This window comes from Ambystoma mexicanum, chromosome 2p, assembly GCF_040938575.1.
Source record: "Ambystoma mexicanum isolate Mex_15411 chromosome 2p, UKY_AmexF1_1, whole genome shotgun sequence".
NCBI classification, from domain to species: Eukaryota; Metazoa; Chordata; class Amphibia; order Caudata; family Ambystomatidae; genus Ambystoma; species Ambystoma mexicanum.
The window spans coordinates 1,205,899,235-1,205,925,862 of NC_090923.1; the positions used below are offsets into that span (position 1 = coordinate 1,205,899,235).

A 26,628-nucleotide genomic window follows, 5' to 3' on the forward strand; every position below is an offset into this window, starting at 1 on the left:
TAGAGTGGGCCCTTGGCGTAAAAGGCAGAGTTTTTTTTTTTTTTAGAAAGAGAGTAACACAGCTGTATACAGTTGATAATCCACTTTGAGATAGCACCCTTAGAGACGCGATCCCCCTCTCTGCCTGTAGCTACGGAGACAAACAGTTGATCTGTTTTCCTTAGCGGTCTGGTTTTATTTACATAGTATAAGACCGCCCTACGCACATCTAGGGTGTGTAGTTTCACCTCAGCTGAGCTTTGTGGGTTTTGGAAGAAAGCCGGAAGCTCGATGGACTGGTTTACATGGAACTTGGATATGAATTTTGGTGAGAATCTAGGGTGTGTGCGTAAAACCAGTTTGTCCTTGTGGATAGTAAAGAAAGGATCTTGCACTGACAGAGCCTGAATTTCACTGACCCTTCTTATGGAGGTAATGGCTACTAAGAAGGCCGTTTTATAAGTCAGGTGTTTGAGACTACTTTTATGCATGGGTTCGAAGGGGGGCCCCATGAGCTTAGATAGCACCACATTGAGATCCCATCCTGGCGGTGGGTTCGAGATAGGAGGGTGAAGTCTCTTTACTCCTTCCATGAAGGCTTTAACCACTGGTACTTTCCACCACGAAACCTTGTTATTGGATGTGGTGTAGGCTGAGAGGGCTGCCAGGTGTACTTTCAGAGAGTTAAAAACCAACCCTGCATCCAGCAGGTGGAGCATGTATGTTACAACGTTGGAAGGAGTGCAATCAACCGGGTTGATTTGTTTACTCTGGCACCAGATAACGAATCTTTTCCACTTGTCAAAGTAACAGTGCCTTGTATTTGGTTTCCTGGACTCTTTTAGAATGTCCATACACCTCTGTGGTAGTTTGAGATGTCCAAACTCTATGACTTCAGGAGCCATGCTGCTAGGTTCATAGAGTTGGGTTCCTGATGCACTGTTTGACGTTGTTGCTGGGACAGAAGGTTGTACCAGGCTGGGAGTCTGATGGGCTCGCATACCGCCATCCTGCGTAGGTGTGGAAACCATGGTTGTCTCGCCCACATGGGAGCAACTAGGATGAGCGTCATCGATTCCTTGTTCATCTTGTACACCACCTTCCTGATGAGAGGAGTTGGTGGGAAAGCGTACGCAAACATCCCTGACCAGTTCATCCACAGGGCATTCCCCTGGGAGTCCGGTTGTGGGAACCTGGATGCAAATCCTGGGCATTGTTTGTTTTCGCTTGTGGCGAATAGGTCTATAGTGGGGAAACCCCACTGAGAGAAGAGATCTTCTACTACGTCTTTGTGAAGGACCCATTCGTGTTCTTCTGGGAGGGAGTCTCTGCTTAGAGCATCCGCTAGGGAATTGAGCTCCCCTGGAACATGTTGCGATGACAGGAAGATGTTCCGTCTGAGTGCCCATATCCATATTTTCTGGGCAAGCTTGGACAGATTTGGCGAACGAGTCCCTCCTTGCTTGTTCAGATAGAACATGGCTGTCGTGCTGTCCGTCCTGATCTGCACCGACAAGTTTAGTAGATGGGGCTCGAACGCCTGCAGCGCTCGGAATACTGCCAGAAGCTCTAGCAGATTGATGTGGTTCTTGGCTACTGAGTGAGACCAGAGACCCTGAGCTGTGTGGTGGAGATGGTGAGCTCCCCACCCCGTCAGGCATGCATCTGTCGTCACCACTGCCTGTACTTCGGGATCGTAAAAGGGTTTCCCCTTTGCGAGATTCTCTCTTGTCCACCAGTGTAGGTTCTGTACGAGTGTTGGCGAAACGACCACTAGATCGTCCCACTGACCACTTGCCTGAGACCACTGTTTCGCCAACCATTCCTGCATGGGACGCATGCGCAGACGCGCGTGGGGGACCAGGTAAATGCATGACGCCATCATGCCGAGTAACCGCATAGCTTTGCGTACTGTTATCTGTTGACCTGACTGATAATGCGGAATTTGCAGAAGTATGTTCCGAATTCTTTCTTCCGAAGGGAAGGTCAATCCTTTCTGAGTATCTAGGATAGCTCCTAGAAACTGTTTTGAGGTGCTTGGCACCAGACTTGACTTTTTCTCGTTGATGGAGAAGCCTAATTCGTGGAGGAGGTCGATGGTCCTCTGAATGTTTGATCTGCAGATTCCTGGGGTTTCCCCCGTTATGAGCCAGTCGTCCAGATAAGGGTACACTGGGATTGCCTCCCTGCGTAGGTGTGCAGCTGCCACCGCCAGTACCTTGGTGAATACCCTTGGTGCAGAAGCTATCCCGAAGGGCAGTACCTTGAATTGGTAGTGGCGACTGTCTACCTTGAAGCGCAAGTATTTTCTGTGCGCCGGGAGCATGGAAATATGAAAATAGGCATCTTTCATATCCAAGGTTGCCATGTAATCCCCCTTTTTTAGGAGTGGGATTACCTCTTGTAGTGTGGTCATACGGAATTTTTGGGGCTTGACATACTTGTTGGCAGACCGTAAGTCCAAAACTGGACGCATTGTTAAATCTTTCTTTGGCACAAGGAAGTAAGTTGAATAGATACCCTTGTTTACCTGGTGTCCCGGGACGAGTTCTATCGCGTCCTTTTCTAGCAGAATGGCGATCTCCTCGAGGAGGATCTTCTGATGTTGTAAAGAGTGGGCTTTTTGTCTTGGAGGATGGTTTAGGGGACGTTGCAGTAGTTCTATGCAGTACCCATTGGATACTGTTGACAGCACCCATCTGTCGGATGTTATCCCTTCCCATGCCTGGGTGAAACTTGATATTCGTCCCCCTACTGGGGTTGCATGGGAAGGGACCCTGAACTGAGCGTCACTGCTTTGGTGGAGGCGTGCCTCCTCCTTTACTGGGGCTGCCTCTGCCTCTACCACGTCCTCTTTTACTACCCCTACCATACGCCTGGGTAGACTGTTGTGAGCTGGTGTTCCACTGTGTACCCTGGGTGTGGGAGTAGCTATTTCCTCTATTGGAATTTTGGCCGCGGGGGCGACGAAAATTGCCATTCCCTCTTTGGTTAGGTGGTTTGGTAGTTAACTGGCCAAGGGATTTGAGGGTGTCGAATTCTTCCTTAGCGTTTTTTAGAGCGTCCTCGACTGCCTTCCCAAACAGGAGATCACTTTCCACTGGTTTGTATAAGAGCGCAGCTTGTGTTTCTGCTTTGAATCCCGACTGCCTCAACCAAGCATGCCTTTTGATGACAGTCCCCTCTGCTATAAGTCTACCCGCATTGTCAGCGGCGTCCAGAGTTGCTTTTACAGTGCAGCCTGACACGTTCCTTCCTTCCGCACAAATGCGAGCTAGCTGGCTTTTAAGGGGTTCGGGAGCAGAGTCTATTAGTGCTGCCACTTCTTCCCACTGGTGACAGTTGTAGCTAGCCAACAGTGTGGTGGAATTCGCGATTCTGGCTTGGTAGGCTGCCGTGGAAGCTACTTTCCTGCCAAAACCATAAAGTTTTTTACTTTCTTTGTCGGGGGGAGCCTCAGAGGAAGATAATGGTGTACCAGCTCTTTTGCGGGTGTTGGTTACTACTAGAGAGTCTGGCTTAAGTTGACCTCTAATATATAGGGGGTCCGACTGGGCTGCTTTAAACAGCTTCTCCACTCTCGGATTTACAGGTCTTGTCAGGTTTGGGTTGACAAGGGATGGTGCTATTCTGCGTTGACAGATTTTAGGATGGGAATGGTCTGGGCTACTGGCTTCCTTTCCCCTATTAGTTCTTCCGCAAAGTCCCTTTCTTCCTGGACACCTTGTGTGTCTATGTGGAAGTGGTTAGCTGCCCGAAAGAGCAGTTCATTCAGGAGGGGCTGATTATCTATTGGGGAGTCAGACACTGGGGCTTCCCTTTCGACTGGTGAGTCCATTCTGAAAATATCTGGGCTATTTTCTGGCTCATCCTCGTCTTCGTCTTCGCCGTAATAATCTGATCCTGCAGGATCTTCTGGCGTGTCAATTTCCTGACCTTCTATCAGGGAAGAGTTTCCTTGGTCTGTAGGGAAGAGGTAAGAATAGGGTTGGACCTCGATGGGGTCTAAAGGCCTAAATGGTGTTTCGACCCGGGGTCTTTTATTTGAGGGGATAGGGTCCCCTGACCCTGAGGGAGAATCTTCCTGAGGGTTTAAAGCTAGGAGTTGTTCAGGGTGTCTTTCGAAAAAATTCGCCAAGGAAGACATCCTTGACATTACTCTGTCAATGTCCTCGCATGACCAGAGTTTTGAGCTTGGGGTGACCTTGCTGGGACTTTCTATGGATTGGCCCTGAGAAGACTTGGTCAGTTCTTTTGTAGTGGAGGACTGCAAGGGTTGTTTCCTTTGCTGTTTACCCCCTTCCCCGTGGGTGGAAGTGTGTTTCCCCTTTCCCTTATCTTTCGACGCCTGGCGTCGAGGATCGGAGGTGGAATCCCTGTCTTTCGAACTAGCCTTCGAAACTGGCCCCTCTTTACTCCCAAGTGATGTACCCTTTTCCTGGGGTGCAGGCTGGGGGTGGAAGTCGTGTTGGTCTCCGGACGATTGATCTTCCGGGATATTAATGGTCGAGGCACTCTGTGCAAGTGTGGAGGCTTGCCTGACGTCGTGCGGCGACCTCGATCGGGACCGCCCAGAGGACGTCCTTTCGGACCGCTCCTTCTGTGCCTCTTTCCGAGGTTTCGACGACGTCGAATCTCGGGTGGATTTTTTGTGTTTAGCGTGTGTATGTGTAACGCTTTTGTCGCCGGGGGACTTCCCCATAGTCGCCGGGACGGACGACCTTCCGAGGCCGGGGACGTGCGTTCGGCTGTCCTTCGACGCCTTGGTGCCCTCGCCGTCCGAAAGTTCGGCGTCGCTGCCGTCGCTGAAGGTACCCTCCGCCTCCATAGCTGCTAGCTTGGCGTGGTGGGCCCAACGCTTGGTGGAGCGGTCCTTAAGAGTTTTGGCCTTAAACCTATTACAGGCCCTGCAACCCGTCTCGGGGTGGTCTCTGGGTAGGCAAAGGTTGCACGTAGCGTGCTTATCTACCCAAGGGTATTTCTTATTACACTTGGGGCAAAACTGAAAGGGCGGACCCTCCATACGCGCCTGTGGGCAGCGGGCAAGTGTGTGTAGGTAATAAGGTGTCGAGTGTGGAAGTGTACCACCCCCACTCTCCCTACTTGTAGGGCCGAGGCCAGCGGCCCAGGCCCGAGCCGAGGCAGAAGCCTCAAGGCCCAATCCGTCGGGTATTCGACGTTGATCTCCTCCCCGGTTCGGCGTCGAGATGTTGATCGACGAAAGGTTGGCCAAACGGGGCAAATTAGAATTATTTAGAGTGAAAATATGGCAAAGCCAGGGAACTCCGATGAAGTGCTTCCGACCAGAATGGCGGAAAAAAACAATCTGGGGATCCTAGACGCGTGAGGGATCATGGGTACAGGGGACGTCACACTAGGGATAGTATTACTGGCACGCCCTGTGTCGACGCCCATTTTCCGACTTCGAAAAACAAACTGTAATACTCCGCAGCTTCCACTAGATGTCGGCCTATGCACAGCATGTGATCTAAGCAGATTCCACAAGCCTCAGAAATATATATACCAACAATATTCTTTTGATCACAAAAGAAAGTACAGTAGGTAAGGAATTAGATTTGTCAGGCAGCAGTGAGCTTCTTACCGTGGGGTGAGTTTGAGGGACATTCTGAACAGGTTGTGGAGGGGAGTAAATGGAGCAGTCACCAGGGGCAACACATAAGTAGACATACATAGATTAAGGACAACAAACATTGGACATTTTTAAGTGCAGGTAGGCCGTAAGGCCTGCTGTGCACAGGACGTGACCATGATGGGTGAAGTGCTAGAATGAAGGCAGAGGAAGTGAGAGACAGAGGCAGGTTAGAGTCGAGGGAACATTTTTAGCTAGCAGGCAGAGGAGGGGTAGTTTAAGAGAGTAACTCCAGAGGCGGGGAGGTAGGCTTTTAGTTGGTTTTGAACAAATCCGGGTGGACTGTTTCTCAGATGTCCGTGGAAAGAGAATTCCATGCAAGTACAGCAGGAAGCGAGAAAGAACAGAAGCGAGAGGAAGCACAGGGAGGGTGAGAGTAACAAGGCTAGTCTAGGAGGCAGAGTGGAAATTACGAGAAGTCTTATAGAGTTGGATAGATACAGTGGTGCCTTACCAAGGATACATTTGTGAAGAGAAGAAATTTAAATATGGCCCTGTTTTGCATCCGCCATCCAGCCTGGTGACGGTGCAAGGAAGTAGGTGTGAAGTGAGGGAGTGAAGAGAAGCTTGACAGTGTTGAAAGGAAGGAGGTGCCTGATTTTCCTAATATTTAGGAGATTGAGGTGAGCTGCTATTCCAGTTTTGGAGATGAAAGTAGAGAAGGTGTGAGAAGAGTCATAGATGGCACAAAGCTGAAGAAGAGTAGAGGAAGTATCAGGTGGGAACTGGATAGGCAGAGGAAGAGATATGAGAGAGATCTTTTGGCAGTGAAGAGCACCCCTGTTTTGGTAGAGAACATCAGAGAGTGCAAAGCCATCCAATATTTAATGGCCGAGACAGTTGGAAATGTTGATAGAGATTAGAGGAGAGTTCAGAAAAAGAGAAGATTTGGGTGTCGTCTGCGAAGAGTTGGTGCGAGAACCCAAAGGAGGAGATTAGTGCCCCAAGAGCAGAAGTGTAGAGCGTTAAGAGAAGCAGACCCAAGACAGAGCCTTGTGGAACACCAACAGTTAGAGGAGTGAGTTGAGAGGTGCTATTGCTCCAGAAAACAGAATTGGTGAGGTGCAAGGTAGAATTCAATCCAGGCAAGGGCTTGATCACAGATCCCAAGAAGAGAGTATTAAGGAGATCAGAGTGATCCACAGTGTCAAAGACAGCAGACAGGTCAAGGAGAATTAGGATAGAGGATCGGTTTGAGTGTCACAAGTCTCTCCCCTTCTCACCTGCTTTTGTTGTTTGCTTGCAACCTTCTGGGATTTCTTCTTTCTCACGGTCTGGGATTTGTACAAACCCGAACGCTGGTCCTCTGATTTCAGCGTGAGGTTCGCTATTCAGTTTCCGGGAGCCTCCAGAAGTCCAGGATGGATACCAGGATGCAATGAAGTTACGCTCGGAGGCACGGGACACCGTGACCCGAGCGCAGAAGAATTCCAGGAAGATAGGTAGAGGAATGGGAGGGAGGACGGGATTTCAGGGAACCGGGAACAAGGAATCAAAAGGGAGCCCCGAACAAACTTCGGCAACACACGTCCGACTACAACAAGCGGTAGCGGTGAGACGCGCAGAGCCGCGGGGGAGTGTCTCTTTTGTAGAACGTGCAGCATGGAACGTAGAGACTGACCAGGAGCGTTCCGAGCTGCCATGTTGGAAGGATCACTGCATTCAATCCCCTATGGGTCAGGGACCAGGTGGTCCTGAAGGGACGCAGACGACGGTTTATGACATTGAGTGCTTAGCAGAAGCAATGAAGTTGGACAACTTCATGAGAGCAGTTTCCGTGGAGTGACAGGAGTGAATGTCTGCTTGTAGGGGGTCTCAAAGTTCGCAAATGTCTAAGAAATGGGTAAAATAGTTGAACACAACCCTTTTGAGCACTTTAGAGTAGTAGTCACAGGGTGAAAGTTAGCCGGTAGGTTCGGGTCAGCTCCTTGTTTTTTTTTTTTAGGAACGGGATGACCGTGGCTGTTTTGAAAACAGAGGGGGAAGCAAAGTCGAAGGACAGGTTGAAGACAAAAGCATCTTCAGCGTCCTGGGACCATGGCAGGAGTTCTGGGATCGAATCGTGCATGGGGGTCTGAGGGGGCTTAACTATGGTGGCATACCCGGGGACACACTATTGGCAGTTACTGACCATCCTGAGGAACCCGTAGTTGCTTCCTGGTGTGTGGCTTGAGAACTTTGTGGATCGCCGCAACATGATCCAGGGACAGGTGTCTTTCCCCAGCTTAAATCTCATGCCCCATATATATCGCACACGGGACAAGCACAGGTGTAGCTCATCTTACGAGGCCTTGTGACCCTTTCAACCAGTGCTGACAGAGTAAGGTAGTCCAAGGATGGGGAATTTAGTAGCAGATTGTCTACATACTGCACCAACGTAGGCCCTCCTGGGAACACTACTGAGTCAAGATCCTTCTCCGGCATTTGGAAAAACAAGTGGGATTCTCCATCTAACCCATAGGACGACATATGAACATGTACTGAATGGATTTATAGGTAAATGCTAACAGGTACTGACTGTCGGTGTAGATCAGCATAGAGAAAAAAGCAGAGCATAAATCTACAACAGTAAAGTAGATGGCTAATGCTTGTATGCAAGACAGAATGGTGGCTGGATCGGGGATCACAGGAAAGGCTGGCAGGACAGCAGCATTACCTGCCCTCAAGTCTTGTATGAAATGGTAGACCTCTTTACCTGGTTTCTTCGTAGGCAGAATCAGAGTATTACAGGGGCTTTGTGTAGGCACAACAACACCCTGTTAAAGCAGGGACTATTACAGGGCGCATACCCTCTTCTGTCTAGGATACTGGTGCTCACAGGGCAGAGGGTTGGGGGTATCTTGACTGGCTTGGCAGTGAGCATAGAACTGGTTTCATTTGTATGGTTAGACAGCAATTTAGATGGACTCGGTCCAACACTTCTGCTGCTGCAAGGAAGCATCTCTTATAGCAAAACCTGGTGTTCTCTGTCTGGGCAGGAATGCCAAGGAATGCATATTGGGTGGGGGGAGGGAACAGTAAATGGAGCAACTCTGCTTACCTGCTTACATAACAAATCCAACCCAAACAAACTAACAGGGGGGGACTCAACGGGAAAGCATGGTTATCTGAAGTAGGATACAATGTGACCATAAGCAGGGGAGATATGGGGAGAGGTATCGGCATACCTCCATTCCCAATTTCATCAGAGTGCACAACATGCAGATATTCTTATGCCTTTAGCGCTGAGCTCAGTATCAACTAAAAAGGATACCTTTTGGACAGCAACAGTACAACCAACATAGGGAGCAGTAGGATTAAGCAGTACGAGTGGTGCAACAAGTTCTGCAACACCTTGGCAATCCTAGCGATCATTCTGTGGTGATGGTGTTGAAGGCGGGGCACAGCCAACCCGGTTGGCGCAGTAAGCAGACTGCCTCGACCGTCACACTGAGGCCGATTCGGACATTCTGGTTTCCAGTGCCCAAACTCTTTAGAGTAATTGCACTTGTCACTGTAAGCATTTGTGCGATATCTCTCGTTATTTCGGCCTTGTTTGTGTGGCTGAGGAGAACTGCTCCCCAGTCCCCATCCCCCAGGCATAGATCGGAACACTTCCATTCCTTGGGAAGGTTGTAGTTGCTGCATCTTTAATGCCATATGCTTGGATTCAGTATTTCCCGTTTGTCTTTCTCATGAAAATGCTGTGCAGCTAACCTAATCTCCATCAAGTTAACCCCCCACCCACCCCTATGCCTATTAGGACAGATGTTATACCGTCTGATACCTTCAGCTGTAACTCCATAACAGATTGTAGCTACGACAGCTGCATCAATGATTCCAGAATATTGTTCAAAGCATTGTTTAGGCAGTCAAGATATTCTGCAGGCTTGTCACCCTTTGTCCGTTTACAAGCTTGATTTTTTACCAATCCGACTTCCGGGGACAAATAGTTTGTACTTGTCTAGCAGTGAATGCCTTTAACCCACCAGTAGGGAGTTCTTCAGAAGACCAGTGGGAGCACACTTTTAACAAAGGAAAGGTAATAGTTGGAAGAGCTGCTCGCAACAATTGCTTTATATCCACGTCTGACTGTAGAATTCTATAATAACCTGTAGTTCCTCTTGGAACTTGACAGGGTCTTCTCGCATCTTAGGAAATTTCTGAATAATATTTAACAGGTCGGTGGCACTCCATGCTGTGTGTACTGTGACCAAGGTATCTCCTACAGGGAGTTGCCCGAGTGGGAATCCACCGATGCTGGTAGTTGCAGGGGATCCTGTGAACCCCTCAAAAGGTCCGCAAGTTGGTGACTCAAAGAAATTGGAGACCTGTGCTCCCAGTGCAGCTGAGTTTGCGCCACTAATGAGACTTAGCAGTGTGACTGGTTATAAGATAGTGTTTGTGTGGAATCCGGACTACCTGTGGACCCAGGACTGCCTGGCAGAGAACCTGGTGCAGAGTTCAATATGGGTAGATTGTAAGAGTCCAGAAATCCTCAGGGTATTCTCTCGGCGGGGGAACCCGTTGGATGATAAGAGTATTGTCAGTTGCACCTAATGTTATGGGCAGGGACCTGTAGTTTGGAGTTACTCAGTTTTTAATGTCATAACTTGTTCCTTTCAGGACTCAAGTCCTCAATTCGGATTGTCTTTTGCCTACTTTGCTGTACCACTCTAGATAGCTATCCTAGTCTAGAAAGCTGGTGTATTCATGCAACTTTCTTCTTTAATGCTTTGCACAGGTTTGTTACTCTGTCCAAGTCAAATGTGCCTTTCTGAAGGGAAGTGTCTAGGCGACTCAATCGGCATATAATCGAGCCATTCATCCAGAAACGTACAAGCTTTGGCCAAGTAGTGTGTAAACATGAAGTTAGCTGGACTTCCTTTAGGAGGAAATGGCACTGTCTCAGCTATTTAGAGCTTCTATGTCCTCTTTTTAGGGGCTGTGTGGGTGAGAACTAGTCAACAAAAAGTATATAAGTACCCACAATACAGCTTCCTTTTTCCTCCGTTTAGGATACAGAGAGGAGAAAATCACATGTGTTTCCACATTTTCACCTATAAGTAACGATCTCCGCAGATGCATACTTAAACACTGGAGCATGATTAATACTGAAGATTTCACTTTAAATAAGCCACGTTTTGCAGTTGAATGCCTAACTTGAGGGACAAATTGGTCCATACATATAGAACATCAAGGGCCATGATTAATAGTCAGTCCACACTCTGGGATTTACCACCAGTCGTGGGACATTTCAGATGTGGGAAATTCTCCGTATGTAAATTAACGACAGATATGAAAAGTGTGGATCTGAAAGGTAGAATTTGGAACTTAAAGAGTTTCACCAACTGCAAATCAAAATGGGTTGTTTACGGCATAAAATGTCCATGTGGACTGCTATATGTTGGTAAAACAAAGAGGCACATACGGCAGAGAATCTGCAAACACAGATCGTGTGTTAAGAATGATGTAGCAGAAAAACCTTTGGTGGCACATTTTAAGTTGGCCAAGCACAGTGTAGACGATATCCATTGGTTCATTATTGAAATGATCTTGCCCCAACCAAGAGGGGGCAACAGAGACCTCAGGTTAAGGCAGGCTGAACAGAAATGGATTTACTCATTGAATACCGTGAAAGACGGTTTAAACATTTCTATTGAATGGGCTCTTTTTGTCCATCACAAAAAATAAATAATACAAAACAAGGCACAGTAAAACCATATGTAACTTTCAAATACCTCAGTTGGGATCGACTGGAAAGATGTATTACATCGATTACAAAGAGGCCCGCTAGACAATTGCGGGGCCGAAGTGCCCCTGTGTAACATTCCCTATATAATGCTAGATTTTTGACCAGATGGCATGTTCAACCATATTCCTTTTTCTTCCAAACACCTGGTAGAAATATATGTAGACCATAGTGTGTGGCGTCTTGTTGACTATTCCAAAATGGCGGACGCCGAGGGGTACAGACTCAATTAGATATTCGTTAGGATCTACTTGATCATAAAGGGTCTCGAATAAACAGTCAGATAAATTCGAAGCCTCAGTGCCCCGTTGAAATATTTACAATGAAACGTTAGCACTTTTTACCAGTTGGGATGTTTCACTACATTTTTTGGTCTTTCATTTACCAGGCAGAAACAGATGTAGTTCTTAGTGTTTCGTGCGTCGTTGACCATTCCAAGATGGCGCATACCCAGGGATGCAGACAGATTTAGATATTTGTCAAGACGTACTTGACACGTCATCACGTAGAACGCTTTATTAGCGTCACGTGAGTGACCGGGCAACAGCCTGTTCCTTCCCCGTATCGAGGCTACGCGGAGCAGAGATAATCAAACACAGAGTCGCAGGAGGCACGATACATTAGGTGAGTTTTGAATATTGGGCACATGGGAGCGATCGTGGCTTTTCTGTCTCCTTCCTCCATGACTGATATCTACCCTATGGTCCCTTTAACATGCCCGCGGGAAGCTTTAGCTGCGGCCGCCAACAAGCTCAGTAATATGAAGAATCATGCCCTTCACGCGCACTGAAAATAAAAAGAAAGGATTGTGTTCTAAGCAAGTGCAACTGGTAAGCATAGATTTGGTTCATATTAAAATGGTAGTGATAGAGACAGTTTGTCCGCTTACTCTAAAGTTGGGGATACTATATTTGTTTTTCGGCATTTAGAACTAAGTTGGTAGCAGGGGGAGCATCACTGACGCAGGTTCCTTGAAAGAAAATGATGGGTCATTCACAGAACCCGTAATACTTGAAGACTAATGATAAAGGTAATTTCGAACAGAAGTCTGATAATAATAATCAGCTATAGCAGAGTAGTGATCCCTTTGGAAGTGTTTAAAGTAAATACTCAGTAGGATTTACATCTAGATGGGCAATGATGATGCCTAAATAAAAATGTACTCTTCTGTTTTCAAAAAAAAAAGAGGTGAAGATGAAAAGATTGCCAGAATAGACATGTCATGTTGAAAGTTGTGATAACTATGTTTGATAGTAGAATTGTTTTTAAAGCATTGTTTCCCTAAAGTAGAATTGTTTGTTTATTCTTGTAGAGAAATACGCATACGGCCAGTATCATATGAAGGCATACAAAGAAATGGGGACATAGGAAAAAGATTAAGTGCCCCAAAGACAGCACCAACAGGGGATGCAATTGAAATTGATTTATGTGCATTTCATGTATTATTCACTTTGGTCCTAGAAACACATTTTGGAATTGTAGGCACACGTTCTTTTGCCCTCATAAACCAGGAGGGTATTATTAGAAAGTAGTGGTAGGGATACAGATCATCCGCCCACGGATATACAAAAGAGCCTGAATTGTATGCTTTTTTTGCCGCATGAATTGTATGTAGGTGTGTAAATGTTAATTGTTAGGATGAATTTGTCATATTGTTGTTTTTATATGGATGTACTGATATTAGTGATTGGTTTTGATAAAACATTAAAAAGTATTTATATATTTTTGGATAACACATGGTTACTTGCCCCTTTTTTAATGGTCAAGGGGTGTACATGAATATGTCTATAGGCATCTGAAGAACTCACCTAAACAGAGGAAAAAGGAAGCTGTACTGTGGGTACTTATACAGTTCTCTTGACTGGCCTGAACCAATTCTCGCAAGGGGTGTGACAAGGGATTGCTTACTGTGGAAGCACGTCTGTACCCAACTGTCTGCACCAGGGCACTATGTCCCGTGGCTGGGTCGGCTCATAGTGGACCTCTTTGTAACACCTATTCAGAGGTCCCGGATAGGGATACTAGACCTCTGCTCTTCCTCCATTACAGAATTCAGTGACACCCGCAGATGACTGCCGATTCAGTCTATATCCCCTGCAACGCCACCCACAAGCATATTCAGCTTACCACAGACAGGGTTAGGAAAGGGTCAAAGACAAGACCATTACAGCTCCCATACTTGGCTAGAGGAGAGTGTGAATACTAAGTCAGGGTCACAACCAAGTTGCACATACAGAGTTTCAAGTATCGAGGTAAGGGATAGACAGGACAAGTTTTGGGCTCTCATCCAAAACATTTCTTTGCATTAGTACAAGACCATTTATTCCAGCTCCTGATCTATACCACTTTACTCTGACTGACACAGCAGCCTCAAGTCATCTAAAGACAGTAGGGAGCATGGTTGCACTGCTTCGCAATTACTTTTTAACTGCAACGGACAATCACTTTCATTGTTTAGTTAACTCTGATCTGAGATAATATGTTCATAGGCAGGGTACCTTCCCTCCTATGACTAATGTCAACCAGACAATTGCCAGATTCCAGAATTCCTTAACTGGAGACAAGCATTTACCCAACAAAAGTACATAGAAGGTAATAGATAGCAATGCACTAAAATACGCTCACCAACCCACTACTTCAGTCGGCTTCTCATACGATCTGCTCGGTTCACGCCCCTGAAACCCCGGTCGCGCCCATCAGCTTTCCCCACCGACGAAATGGTCTACCTGGGCCCAAAGGGGGAATCACTGGGAGTCGTGTCCAGTGACCCCAGAGTTGGCGGTAGGGCAGCAGGAATCCGACGTCATATGCACCATTCTTGTTGTGGTAAAATAACCATAGACTTTCCAGTGGATTGGTGAACTGTTTTAATAGCAGTCAGCAAAGTTAGCAAACACCAGACAAAACAACAACCCAACAACAAACGAGACTCGAATGCAGCAGCCCCCTTCTCCCCCACACATAGGATTTTATATGAGAGACCACACATGGATTTAGAGGTCTCAGACATGTTAAACAGTTAAACAACAATGTTTCAGGTGAAAGAACAGTGTCTCAGCATACAAGTCTTAGGCAGAGGCTGCATTTCCCATGCTCAGGAAAGCATAATCAGGATGGAAAGCAAACAGTGATACATTTGGGTTGTGCTGTGCAAGCTACTTCTTCCAATTCACACACAGTTGTGGGCATTCAAGCCTGCTTACTATATAATTATAATTGTTCTTTGATAACGCGCTTAATACAAGAGATTGATTTCTAAGCACTAGATTGGGATTCAAACCGGTGTTGCGCTGCGTTGTCTTGCTTCCAAGACAAACTCGTTGCCACTGACAACTTCCGTCTACTAAAGCCGTCTTGCCTAGGAAAGCAGCACTCTAAAACACACTTCTGTATGCCAAATGGGGAAAACGTCAGAGGTGAGAACTGTGCAAGCAAGCATCTCTAGGCATTTGGCAACAAAGCCTTCGGAGTTAGGACATGCAAATTAGAACATAGGGCTCACACTGCAATGTTAATAAGGCACTTGTTAAACATGCCAGTTAGCATTGGCTGTGCATTATCTTCAGGCAGCAAAGTAATAAAGAGGTAACTACAAATGTTCATAACCCCGTTTTCCCCACAACATGAACAAACAAAAACATAAGGGGATGAAATCTGACAGTGATAAAGATATGCAACATAACACACATAGCGGGCTATTCGTTTAAGAGTGTTAATACAGCCAGTCGAATGCTGATGGGGCTCTGTGTCTGTCTCACAGTAACGTAACAGGTGTATGTAAAGTACACACCTATAAGGGCTTGCTGTAAACAAATAGAAGTTAATTATCCCAAAACTCAATCTTACTCATAAGCTAAGAGGACGTGCCGAGATTCAAACCTATGCTCATGCGATCAAACACAGATATCTGTAGTGAATGCATTAGTCCACTAAGCTGGCTAATGAAATGCACTATACACACACAAACAAGGCTCATTAACTCATTTTAGTGTGCTAGGGCAGCAAATCAAACTTTATTAGGAGCTTTGTTTTTTTATCTTACTGTCACATCATGGAGCAAAGACCCTCCTCAGGCATTTCACAGCCATGTCTCTCTTGAAAGGGACACAACTTACTTGTACTGAGACCATCCTGTTATCCACTCGCATCTCCTTGGTCAGGAAGTCTGCCCCAATGGTGGCTCGGTACTGGTTGCTAAAGCGATTGTTGACATACTGGTTCATCAACGCAGACTTCCCCACCCTATACATTCAGGAAGAAAGAAATGTATTACAGACCAGTTCAGATAAGACCTACAGAAGACCATATCTCTGCAAACCCTCACCGAGAAATAATAGGTTGTGCATGGCAACCATTTCCCTTTCTGCAGGCTGTAATTGCCTACTGAAGCCCATCCATAACTTTACATATCCCTCCAAGATCCTCAATTTCTTTCTGGTGCTTAACATGCAAACATTGCGGACAAATCATCTCAAGGCATTTTAGGATGGAAAATGTTGGGGAATGTAATTGGTTGGCTTAGATATATTGTAGTACATCCTCGGCTAGTTTACATCAGTGGAGGGTGGTCAAACATTAGAATATAAAAGCTATGTATATCAGCGGGGGGAGGGTCATCTAGGGAAAGAGGGAGTGGTGTAATCCTTGGGGAAGTGGAACTTATTTAGCAGTGATGAGGGAAGGTTACACAGATTCCATCGCATCCCATCTAGACCCCATTATTAACAAATACCACCAAAACTCTATGAAGCAACATGTCCTACCAAAGCAGTTTTGCAACAATCCTCAAACAGATTGCGCTTACTATCAAACTCACCAAAAACATTGAATACCAACACTTATTATTTAGACCCTGTGAACTGATGACTACAACCATTCTGAACCTAAGATTACCCTACTGCCCTATATTAACAGGATGAGTTAACTGCAACCCAGGTCAAGAAGGGGTAGTAAGCCTGGATTATGCTGATCAACTCCCAGATGAGTGCAGCCATAGGCCAAGAGGATTCCAACCTCTCGAACCACAATTACCATTCTCCTAAAACTCCTAGCCAGGCCTAAACAACTTTCAAGCAGCCTGGTCCAGGGCCTTGCTCCCAGTGGAGACACCGACCAAATGCCAACCTCTTAAGAGTGCCCCTTTTAATATTTATTTTATTGGTTATTTGTAAGGCGCCTATACAACAAATGGTGTTTCGAGGTGCCACAAGACATAAATGGGGGCGGGACAAGGGAGCAAGATAAAACTATCAGTCCTACTAGGCCTTGTGACATTCGGATCATGCAAGTGCAGCAACAAGAAGTGCGTGGGATGGGGGGGGGGGGAGGGCGTGGATTGCCAGTCAGCGGGAATTGCAAAGTGCTAGGCTAGGGAAGTGAAGAGTAAAGAGGAGAGAGTGCAGGTGACTGGGTGGAGGGGGGGCAACAGGGGCCAGGCAAGTGCTAAGGAGAGGCCAGGAGGGCAAGTGCCAGGGATTGCATGGGGTGCAGGGTGTGAGGGTCCACATGCTAAGTACGAGGAGGGGAGGGACTGGTGCCCTGGAGAACTCGGAGGGAACCAGGCAGCCATTCACTTCAGCAGACATGGGTGTTAGCAGGGGAGGGGGAGAGGTAAGGAAGAAGAGAGGAGGAGGGTCCTTCCGGAACTTTAGGATATACGGCTCAAGCATGAGAGGGGCAGGAAGACCATTTAAGAGGGAGGCTCCTGCGGAGGAGAGATCTACCCCCACATTCTGCTTAGTGAAGCATCTGATCTGCAACCGAAGGGCTCTTGCAGGGAGGTATTTAGGGATATAGAGTTGGATGTAGCAGAGCCCTGAACTCCCAGAAAGCCTTGTGGATGATGCAGAGGGTCTTGAACTTGATCCTAGCAGCAACCGAGAGCCAGTGTAGAGGTGTTGGGGCTGGAGAGATGCAGTCCCTGGCCCTGAGGCCAAGGATAAATCTTGCAGTCCTATCCTGGATTAGATGAAGGGGCAAAGGGAGGACAAAGGAAGATTGAGGAAGAGGCTGGTTCAGTAGTCCAGCCTAGAGAGGACCAGAACTCTGGAGACATGGAGTTTCTGGGGGAGGGTGAGGAAAGAGAGAATGCCTCTGAGGAGGTACAGCTGATAGTGGGCCTTCTTGGCAAGGTCTCCAATGTAAGGTGAGAAGGAGAGAGCGGAGTCAAAGATGACACCAACGTTTTTTGCCTCACAGGAGGATGAGGGGAGGGGACCCAAAGATGGACAGATGGAAGGAGGGAGCTGGGGTCCCAATGAGACGGATCTCAATCTAACTGGGCAGAGATCATTGGCAGCACACCATTACTTAATAGCAGTCAGATAGTCAGGGAGGAAGAGGAGGCTGTAGAGGGAAGCTTGAAGGAGAGCTGCATGTCGTTTGCATAACCCTGCTAGTGAGGAGAGGCGATCAGGTGGTCCAGAGGGGAAAGGTAGATGTTGAAGAGCCACAAAGAGGGGATAGAGCCTTGAGGGACGCCACAGGTGGAGAGTGTGATAGGGGAAAGAAAAAGGCCCAGTTGAACCTGGGAAGATCGGTCAGAGAGGAATGAGGTCAACCTGTCCAGTGCCAGGCCCATGATGTCAAGGAAATCACAGAGCCGATCTGTCAGGGTGGCATGATTGACTGTGTAGAAGGCAGAGGAAAGATCAAGAAGGATAGAAATGGATGGAGAGTTGAAATTGAGATTTGAGGGCAAGTCTTCACAGGTGCTCAGTAGAGAAGTTTCCATGCCTCTGGCTGCTCTGAAGCCAGACTGGTGGTATTGGAGACAACCAACAGATTCAGTGCGTTGGATCGGTTGGGAGATGACCAGCTTCTCCAGGAGTTTTCCCAGGAAGGGGGTAATGGGGATAGGGCGGTAGTTAGCCACGCAGGCGGGGTGGGCAGAGGGCTTTTTGAGGAGAGGATGCACAAGGGAGTGCTTGAGGGGAAGCGGGAAGAAGCCAGTGGCAAAGGAGTGATTACAGAAATTGGCCAAGGCTGGCGCAAGGGAGGCAATGCTGTCCTTAATGGTTCTGGAGGATCAAGGGAGCACCTGTTCAGAGGAGACTTTCATAGAGAGGACTTCTCTAGAGACCTCATCCGGTGGTATAGGCGAGAAACAGAAGAGTAGGAAGGATGAGGCGGGGGTGGGCAAGGGAGACCAGAGAGCTGGGGAGGAAGGAGAGAAGAGGAGAGGATGTCCTGCGTTTTGGTTAAGAAGTGGGAGGCCAGTGAGGTACAGAGAGTCAGGGATGCCAGGGAAGAAGTGGAGACTGCAGTAGGATTGGCGAGTTCCTTGCAGATTTTAAACAGTTTGCCCATGTTGTTAGTGGCCCCAGAGTTGTAGGCTTGGATATGAGCTCTCTGTTTTGAGCGGATGGAGTTCCTCAAATGCTTTTCCGTCTGTACAACATGGCTCTTCCTCAAATGCTTTGCGGTCTGTAGGACATGGCTGTTCGGCCTCAGGGAGTAAGTGGAAGAATGTGTGCTCTCCTTCTCCTTTGGGGAGCGCTTGAATAAATCTATGCAGTGCAGCAAGGCTTTCATAGCCTAAGCCTGAAGAGCCTGATGGTTTCTACATTCAGTCCTTCTAACAGACAGCTGTCCTCCAAGAGTGTTGTCCTAATAAGAATGCCTCCTTTGACCAAGCTAGCCTGCCATGCACTATTTTATAATATAACCTCAAATGTAATTATCTCATTCTGCCTGCCACTGGCTTATTTAACAAGGCACTAGATAAAAGGGCAACACTTGTTCTTTTTTGCCAACTTAGGCCAACTTGGTATAGCTCAAGGTGGGGAAAGATCCTTTTGTCAAACTGTGTTCCCCCAGCATTCATTCTGCACACAGCCAATTCCAAACTTGGATACCTGCGTCATTGGGCTCGGCTTCACCTAGACCCCATTTCTGGATATCAGCAGGAGGGAATCCTATAAGATTATCTGGTAATATGCTCCACATCTCCTAGGGACTCTTGAGCACACCTCAAGCCGTCACACATCCACAACATGACTTAACGTAATACCACCACCACACTGGCAAAGGCCTCCAGACAGTTATGCTGGCTAGTAAGGGAAGTGCTTGTCCCTGCTTTTGATGAAATAATCCTTTATTCAACATGGGTGATGATGTGCATAAAATCATAGCATCGTGTGGCCCTCATGATGATACATGCAGGGAGCATGGTGACAACCTATAATAGGTAGCCTCCATGCCATGCAATGAAATGAACCTAGGAGGGATGAGGCAACACAACGTCACTGATTGCATGGGGAAAAAAAACAAGTACTGACTCTGTCACAGTAGTTGCTTCAAGCAAAAGTCATGAGCATGTGATAATACTTGCTAGTCTGTACATCCTATCTGGGCAGACCATAAATATTCATTTATTCCACTAAAAACTGTCTTGTGCCCTTCTACGTAGTTTGGCTGGAGTCCGTGGAACAATTCAAAATCTCTATTCCACCCTGAAGCCGATTGAGAGAGAGAGAGAGAGAACAATGATTCAATGTGCATGAAAAGTGAACTTTGCTCTCATCTCCGGAGCCCACACATTGATTGGCTATGGCTATTGAACTATTCCTCATAGCTGCGATTATGGCCTACATTGCAGGAATGGGGTATGATCCAATGAGTCTCTAGAGTACTCTTAAAGCAAAGCACACAAGGAATGACTGCATGCAATATACACCATATCAGAGTTAGCTAAAACCAAGTACCTCCTGCAGTGTTCTAAACCCATCAATTTAATGTAGCTAAACACATCACATTGTTATAGGGAAACTCCACTGTGTACTATTGTCAAACGGCATCATTGTTCAATAGGTAAACCAGTTTGTGTGCTACAGATCAGTTTGCTATATGTGTACTGTGGCGGGTTAGAAGGAGGAGTGGACCACATTAAGGACATTTTAGCTGATGTTTATTAAAATAAGAATGCAGCCCATCTTTCCCTACCTATCCAAACAAACTAAAAGGTACTAGTTGGTCGTCAGGAAGTCCCAAATGAATATGTCCACAGTCCAAACTAACTCTAGTTTACCCTATCACTAGGTTAACTAACTTAAATGAGACCAAGATAATGTCTCTCTTCTCCTGGTTGTTTCTTATAGGAATGTCTTCTTTATTCCAGGGTTTTCTTAGCAACGTCTCTTTGAACAGTCTCTTGAAACCTCCTTGATATGTTCTTGTAGTTTGTTCAGAACATACTTCGGTTTTGTTCCCTCTTTAGGCATAGGTTTTCAACAGCTCTCCTTGATACACTTCCTTATACTCTACAGCTGGGAGAGCCAGGCATTTCATGGGTAGGGTCGAGCCTGGGTTGTCAGGCCTGGCTCTAGGAGCCTACCACGGACCGAGACCATGAAATCAGTCTCTCCCCAAGAATGTATTTTATTTTTAATTTTTTTTTTAAAGCTGCCATCAGGGCCAGAATTCTTTCTTTTTTTTTATATGTATGGGCATTTCTTTCCATTTTGCCCACGCAGAGCAGGCAAAATGGAAAGAAATGCCCCAAATATGAAAAGAAAAGCAAGATGGCGGCTCGGGTGCCGACAAGACACCAGGACCGCGTTTGTTTTCTTTTCATATTTTGACATTTCTTTCCATTTTGGCTGCACGGTGTGGTCAAAATAGAAAAGAATGGCCAAATATGAAAACAAATAAGGAACAAGTTACTTACCTGTAACTGTTGTTCTCCAGCATGGGTCTGGCATGGATTCACATGCTCATGAATATTCCCCGTCGTCAGGCTGGGAATCCTCGGTAAAGAAAAAACCAGTATCAGTTTAGTTTCTGATCTGTCTTTCGTAGTAATAACCAATCACTGGTCTCTGCGTCATACTGACCACAGCCAATGACTGCCCTCTACCTAAGCACCGCCTCTGGCAGCCATCTTCAGATTTGGAAGCACGTGAAGTGGCAGTATGACCAAGTGAAGAGCCGCAGAGGGGTAGGCGGGAGGGTTCGCATGTGAATCCATGCCAGACCCATGCTGGAGAACAACAGTTACAGGTAAGTAACTTGTTCCTTCTCCAGCATGGGGTCTGGCATGGATTCACATGCTCATGAATAAAGAATACATAGCAGTACACACATGCACAACCACGGGAGGTGGCAAAGGCTCAACATTAAGCATCACATAAACTCAACATTAAGCATCTTACCTCCTCACCAGGCTCACCTCAGGCGAACAGGTTGCGCAGCACTGCTTGGCCGACCCTGGACTCCTCCCTGGAATCCCGGTCGACGCAGTAGAATTTCGTGAAGGTGTGCGTCGACCTCCACGTAGCAGCCCTGCATATGTCCAGCAGGGGCACACCAGATAGGAACGCCGTGGTAGCTGCGATCGCTCTGGTGGAATGGGCTCTCGGACGGCCAGGCAGCGGTCGGTTTGCCAACCGGTGACAGCACATGATACAGCCGGAGAGCCATCTGGAGATGGAAGCCTTCGAGAGAGCCTTCCCCTGATTGACAGGTCCAAAGTTCACAAAGAGTTGTGACGTCTTCCGAAAACCCTTCGTGCGGTCCACGTAGAACTTCAGCGCTCTAGCTACATCCAGCGAGTGCAAAGTCCTCTCAGCCGGCGACGAAGGCGACGGGAAAAACACAGGTAACACCAAAGGTTCGTTGAGATGGAAGTCCGACGGTACCTTGGGCATGAAGGAGGGGTGCGTCCTGAGCACTACCCTCGTGTCGTGGAAAGTCAAGTACGGGGCCTTGCAGGAAAGGGCCTGGATCTCTCCCACTCGTCGTGCGGAGGTGATGGCCACAAGAAAAGCTGTTTTCCACGATAGAAACTTCAACGGGGCCGAGTGCAGAGGCTCGAACGGAGGTCCCATGAGCTTGGTCAGCACCACGTTGAGCTCCCACGCCGGGGCCGGAGCCTTCACCGGCGGGAACGATCTGAACAGTCCCTTCATGAACTCTTTCACCAGACGATGAGACCACAAGGACGTCCGGCCCGTGGTTCTGGTGTATCGGGAGATCGCAGCAAGATGAATCTTGATGGACGCGTGTGCCAGACCAGCTTTGGCCAGCGTCAGCAGGTACGGCAGTACTTGGGGAGCCGTAATCCGTAGAGGGTTAATCTTCTGTGCGTGGCACCAGACAGAGAACCTCTTCCATTTGTGTTCGTAGCATTTAAGAGTCGAGGACGCCCTGGCCTTTGCAAGAACCTCTCTGCAATCGGCCGGTATGTCGTATCCTCCAAACTCTAGCGCTGCAGGAGCCAGGCCTGCAAGTTCAGCGACTTCGGGTCGTGGTGGAGGATGGCGCCTCCTTCCCTGGAGAGTAGATCCGCGTCCGCCGGCAGCTTGATCGGCGGGGACGCTGACAAGTCCAGAAGGTCCGGGAACCATATCTGCCTCGGCCACGCAGGTGCGATGAGGATCATCCTGCACCGTGACCTCTTGAGCTGGTTGATGAGCCGGATTAGCAGAGGCAAGGGAGGGAACGCGTAGAGGAACAGGCCCTCCCAGGGGAACGAGAAAGCATCGCCCATGCTCCTCGTCTGGGGAAACCTGCTGGCGAACCTCCGGCACTTGGTGTTCGTCGCCGTCGCGAACAGGTCGATCTGGGGTGTGCCCCACCGTCGGAAGAGGCGATCCACCAGATCCTGCCGTAGCTCCCACTCGTGGCACGAGCGCAGCTCCCTGCTGAGTGAGTCGGCGATGGTGTTTTTTATCCCTGCCAGATGAAACGGCACCAGAAAAATCCCTTGGGCGACGGCCCAATGCCACAGGTCCTGCGCCTCCTTGGACAGCGCCGGGGACCTGGTTCCGCCCTGTTTCCTGATGTAAAACATGGTGGTGGTGTTGTCGGTGAAGATCCTCACCACCTTGCCCTTGAGGGACGGAAGGAAGGACCTGAGGGCCCAAAACACTGCACGGAGCTCCAGGACGTTGATATGTAGGGACTTCTCCGTCGGGAGCCAGAGTCCCCTTGCGTGCAGATTTTCGGTGTGCGCTCCCCACCCTTCCAGGGAGGCATCCGTGGTCACAGTCTCCTGGTGGGCTGGGGTCTGGAAGTCCATGCCCGCCGTCAGATGCGCGCGGGTGCCCCACCACCGTATCGCTCGTCGGAAACTCTCGTCGAGCTTGATCCTTTCCTCGAAGCTGCCCGTCGTCTGGATCCAGCGCGCATCCAGGAATTCTTGCAACGGGCGCATCCGGAGCCTGCACATGGGAATGAGGTAGATGCAGGAAGACATCATCCCGAGGAGGGACTTGATGGACCTCACTTTGGCCGCGTCGGCCACCAACATCCGTTGCACCTTGCCCAAGATGGTCCTGGTCCTCTCCTCCGACGGGGAGGCCAGAAGGGACACTGTGTCGAGCCTCGCTCCCAGAAACAGTGCGACTTGCGCGGGCACCAGGTGGGATTTGGCGTAGTTCACGGAGAATCCCAGGTCCGTGAGGAGTTGGACGGTCCTTGCCGTGTGGACCACGGCGAGCTCCCTCGTCTTGGCGCGGATGAGCCAGTCGTCCAGGTAGGGGTAGACGTGAATCCCCTCGCGGCGCAGCTGCGCCGCCACCGGTGCAAGGCACTTGGTGAATACCCTGGGTGCCGACCGTAGTCCGAAGGGAAGGGCTTTGAACTGGTAATGACGCCCTTGGACCACGAATCTGATGATGAACTTGTTCAGACGTCGCAGGTCTAGGATGGGGCGCCATCCTCCCGTCTTCTTCTTCACGAGGAAGTATCTCGAGTAGACTCCGGAGCCCCGAAGCCTCTTTGGGACAAGTTCGATGGCGCCCTTTCTGAGCATCGCCTTTACCTCCAGGAGAAGTTGAGGGACGTGAAGTTCTTTCCTGGCCACGGGGGGGGACGCGCGGGCACCTTCTTTGAAACTCGAGCGCGTGGCCCCGGGCCAGGGCGTCCAGCACCCAACGGTCGGTGGAGATGGACTCCCACACGCTGACGAAGCCCGCCAGCCGGCCTCCCACCGGGGTGCTTCGGTGGGGGCCCGACCCCACGGCCGGTTCAATCCTGCTTGGACGCGGCCTTGCCGCCTTGACCTCCTTGGCGACGACGGCGGGGTCCGCTAGACTTGCCTCGTCCTCTGTAGGCCTCTTGCGACGACGAGCGGGCCGCTTGACGGTAGGAAGCGAAACCGCCGCCGGAACCTTTGGAGGCGCCCTTGCCTCCGCCGCTCCGAAAGGGCGTCCGTCGTTGCAGGACTCCAAGGGCCCGGGCCGTCTCCGTATCCGCCTTGATGGCCTGAAGGGAATCGTCCACTGTCTTCCCAAACAGGTTGTTCCCGTCGAAGGGCATGTCCAGGACTCTGGTCTGGACGTCCTGCCGGAAGTCCGTAGCTTTGAGCCATCCACGACGTCGAAGGCAAACGCCGTTGCCCAGCTGGCGGAACCCAGTGTCGGCGATGTCCGTCGCCACGGTGATGGCGTGGTCCGAGGCCACCTCACCTTCCTGCAGGATCTCAAGGGCCTCCGCCCTCTTGCCGTCCGGCAGAAAATCCAGCAGGGGAGCCATCTTGTACCAGAGCTCCCTGTCGTAGCGGGCCACGATAGCCAAGGCGTTGGCCGCTTTAATCGTCGTCGCTGCCGACGAGATGACTCTACGCCCCATAGTATCCAATTTCTTTCCCTCGCCGTCCGGCGGGGAAGTCGATGTGGAGGCCGCACCCCCCCCGCTTTCTTCCTGGCTGCCGCGGAGACGACGGAGTCCGGGGTAGGCTGCGCCCGGAGGCATAGGGGGGCCGTGTCCGGGACCCGGTACTTTTTCTCGTACCGGTCTCTTCTAGCTGGCGTCGTGGAAGGGTTCTTGAGGAGGGAAAGGCCCTCATCCCAAATGTCGTCCAACAGAGGCACTGCGAGGACCGTCTTCCTCTTGGCCTCGCGCCGCTGATAAAGGAAGCCTTCCTTTTTCTTCTCCTCAGGGCAGAGTTGGAAAAGCTCGGAAGCCCTGGAGATCATGGAGTGGAAAGATCCGATCTCGTCGGGCGGAGAGGCCCTGGTGGGAGGCGACGACGGAAAATCCTCGTCGTATGCCTCGTCGTCCGTACCCGTCGCTGCCGTGTCAGTCCCCGTATCATCCCCTCGGGTGGACGGGGAGGAGGGCTGGAAGGGGCGCGACGGTTGAAAAGGAGGTGGTGGATGGATCCTTCTTTTCTTGGTAGGGGGAACACCAGAAGGTCCCGGTTCTGGATCCCCCGACGGGAGAGGTTCCTCCGTCGGTAACGGTAGCCTCGTCCTTATCTCGGAGCATAAGGACTGTATGGCCAACAAAATGGCCGCCGAGTTGTCTTGCGGCGCTGGCAGAGGGGAATCCGACGGGCGAGCAGGGGCCCCGTCGGTATCCTCGACGATGTCGTCGTCGTCACCTGCGTCGGGGTCCATTCCGACGGGCTGGCCTTCTTCCACGCCTAGGCCGTGGCTTAAGACCTCGATCAGCTCCTCTTCTGAGGTTGAGGCCGACTCTACGACGACGCCCTGCCCCCCCTTCTTCTTCCCCACGGGGGGTTTCACGGGGGTCCTATCGATGGGCACAAAGGAAGACTCCCTCCGAGGAGGCAGGGAGATTCTGGGCCCTGAGGTCGCCACCACTGGTGCAGCCACCACAGGCTGAGCCAGGGCCGCCGCGACCGTTTCGATAGAGGGCTTGGTCGGATGGATCAAGGCCTTCACCACCTTAGGTGCGCTCACCGCCTTATCCTTGAGGGAGGGGGCACTGCCACGCTCCTCCTCTGCCTTAGAGCTCGACCGGGGCCTCTCCAGGAGCTTCGCCGGGTGCTCGGCCTTCCTCTTACCCGACCCAGAGCGTTGGCTCGTGGTTGATGGTGCCGGGGAGGGTGCGCCCTGCCTGGCGCCCGTAGAGCCCGACCGTTCGGCGCTCCCGGTGCCAGCGGACTCGCGGTGCTTGGCCTTATGTTGGGCCCCCGTCGCCGGGGCGCCCTCAAAGGTCTTAGAAGACCGCTCGGATTTCTTCTTCTTCTCGCCAGACGGGCTCTTACCCTCCAGCCAGTTGGCGAGACGTTGATGGCGGTCCTTCATGGTCCGTTCCGACAAGTTGCCGCAAAACGCACAGTCCTTCTCCACATGCGTCTTGTCCTCATGAAGGCAGTAAAGGCAGAAAGAGTGTTCGTCCTCCTTGAAGACGTTCTGCAGCTGGCATCCAGGGCAGACCCTGAACAGCTTTCCGGGCGTCGAGCTTCCCTTCTCCTGGGCCATCTCCGAGACCGGGCCTGAGAAGCTTTTGGAGTCCTCCGAAGTGTAGCTCGACGAAATCTTCACCCTTGAGGGGCACAGATGAATCCGACACGGGT

General features: G+C 49.6%; 1 protein-coding gene across 3 annotated transcripts in view; it reads right to left on the bottom strand.

The window, feature by feature from the left end:
• The window catches only part of LOC138567341 (ras-related protein Rab-7a-like), a 460,095-nt gene that overhangs the window by 233,969 nt on the left and 199,498 nt on the right, over positions 1-26,628 (bottom strand). For all 3 annotated transcript variants that reach the window (XM_069645442.1, XM_069645443.1, XM_069645444.1), the window contains exon 3: positions 15,476-15,602. In XM_069645442.1, coding sequence (XP_069501543.1) covers positions 15,476-15,602 — 127 coding nt within the window. The remainder of the gene's footprint in view (positions 1-15,475; positions 15,603-26,628) is intronic.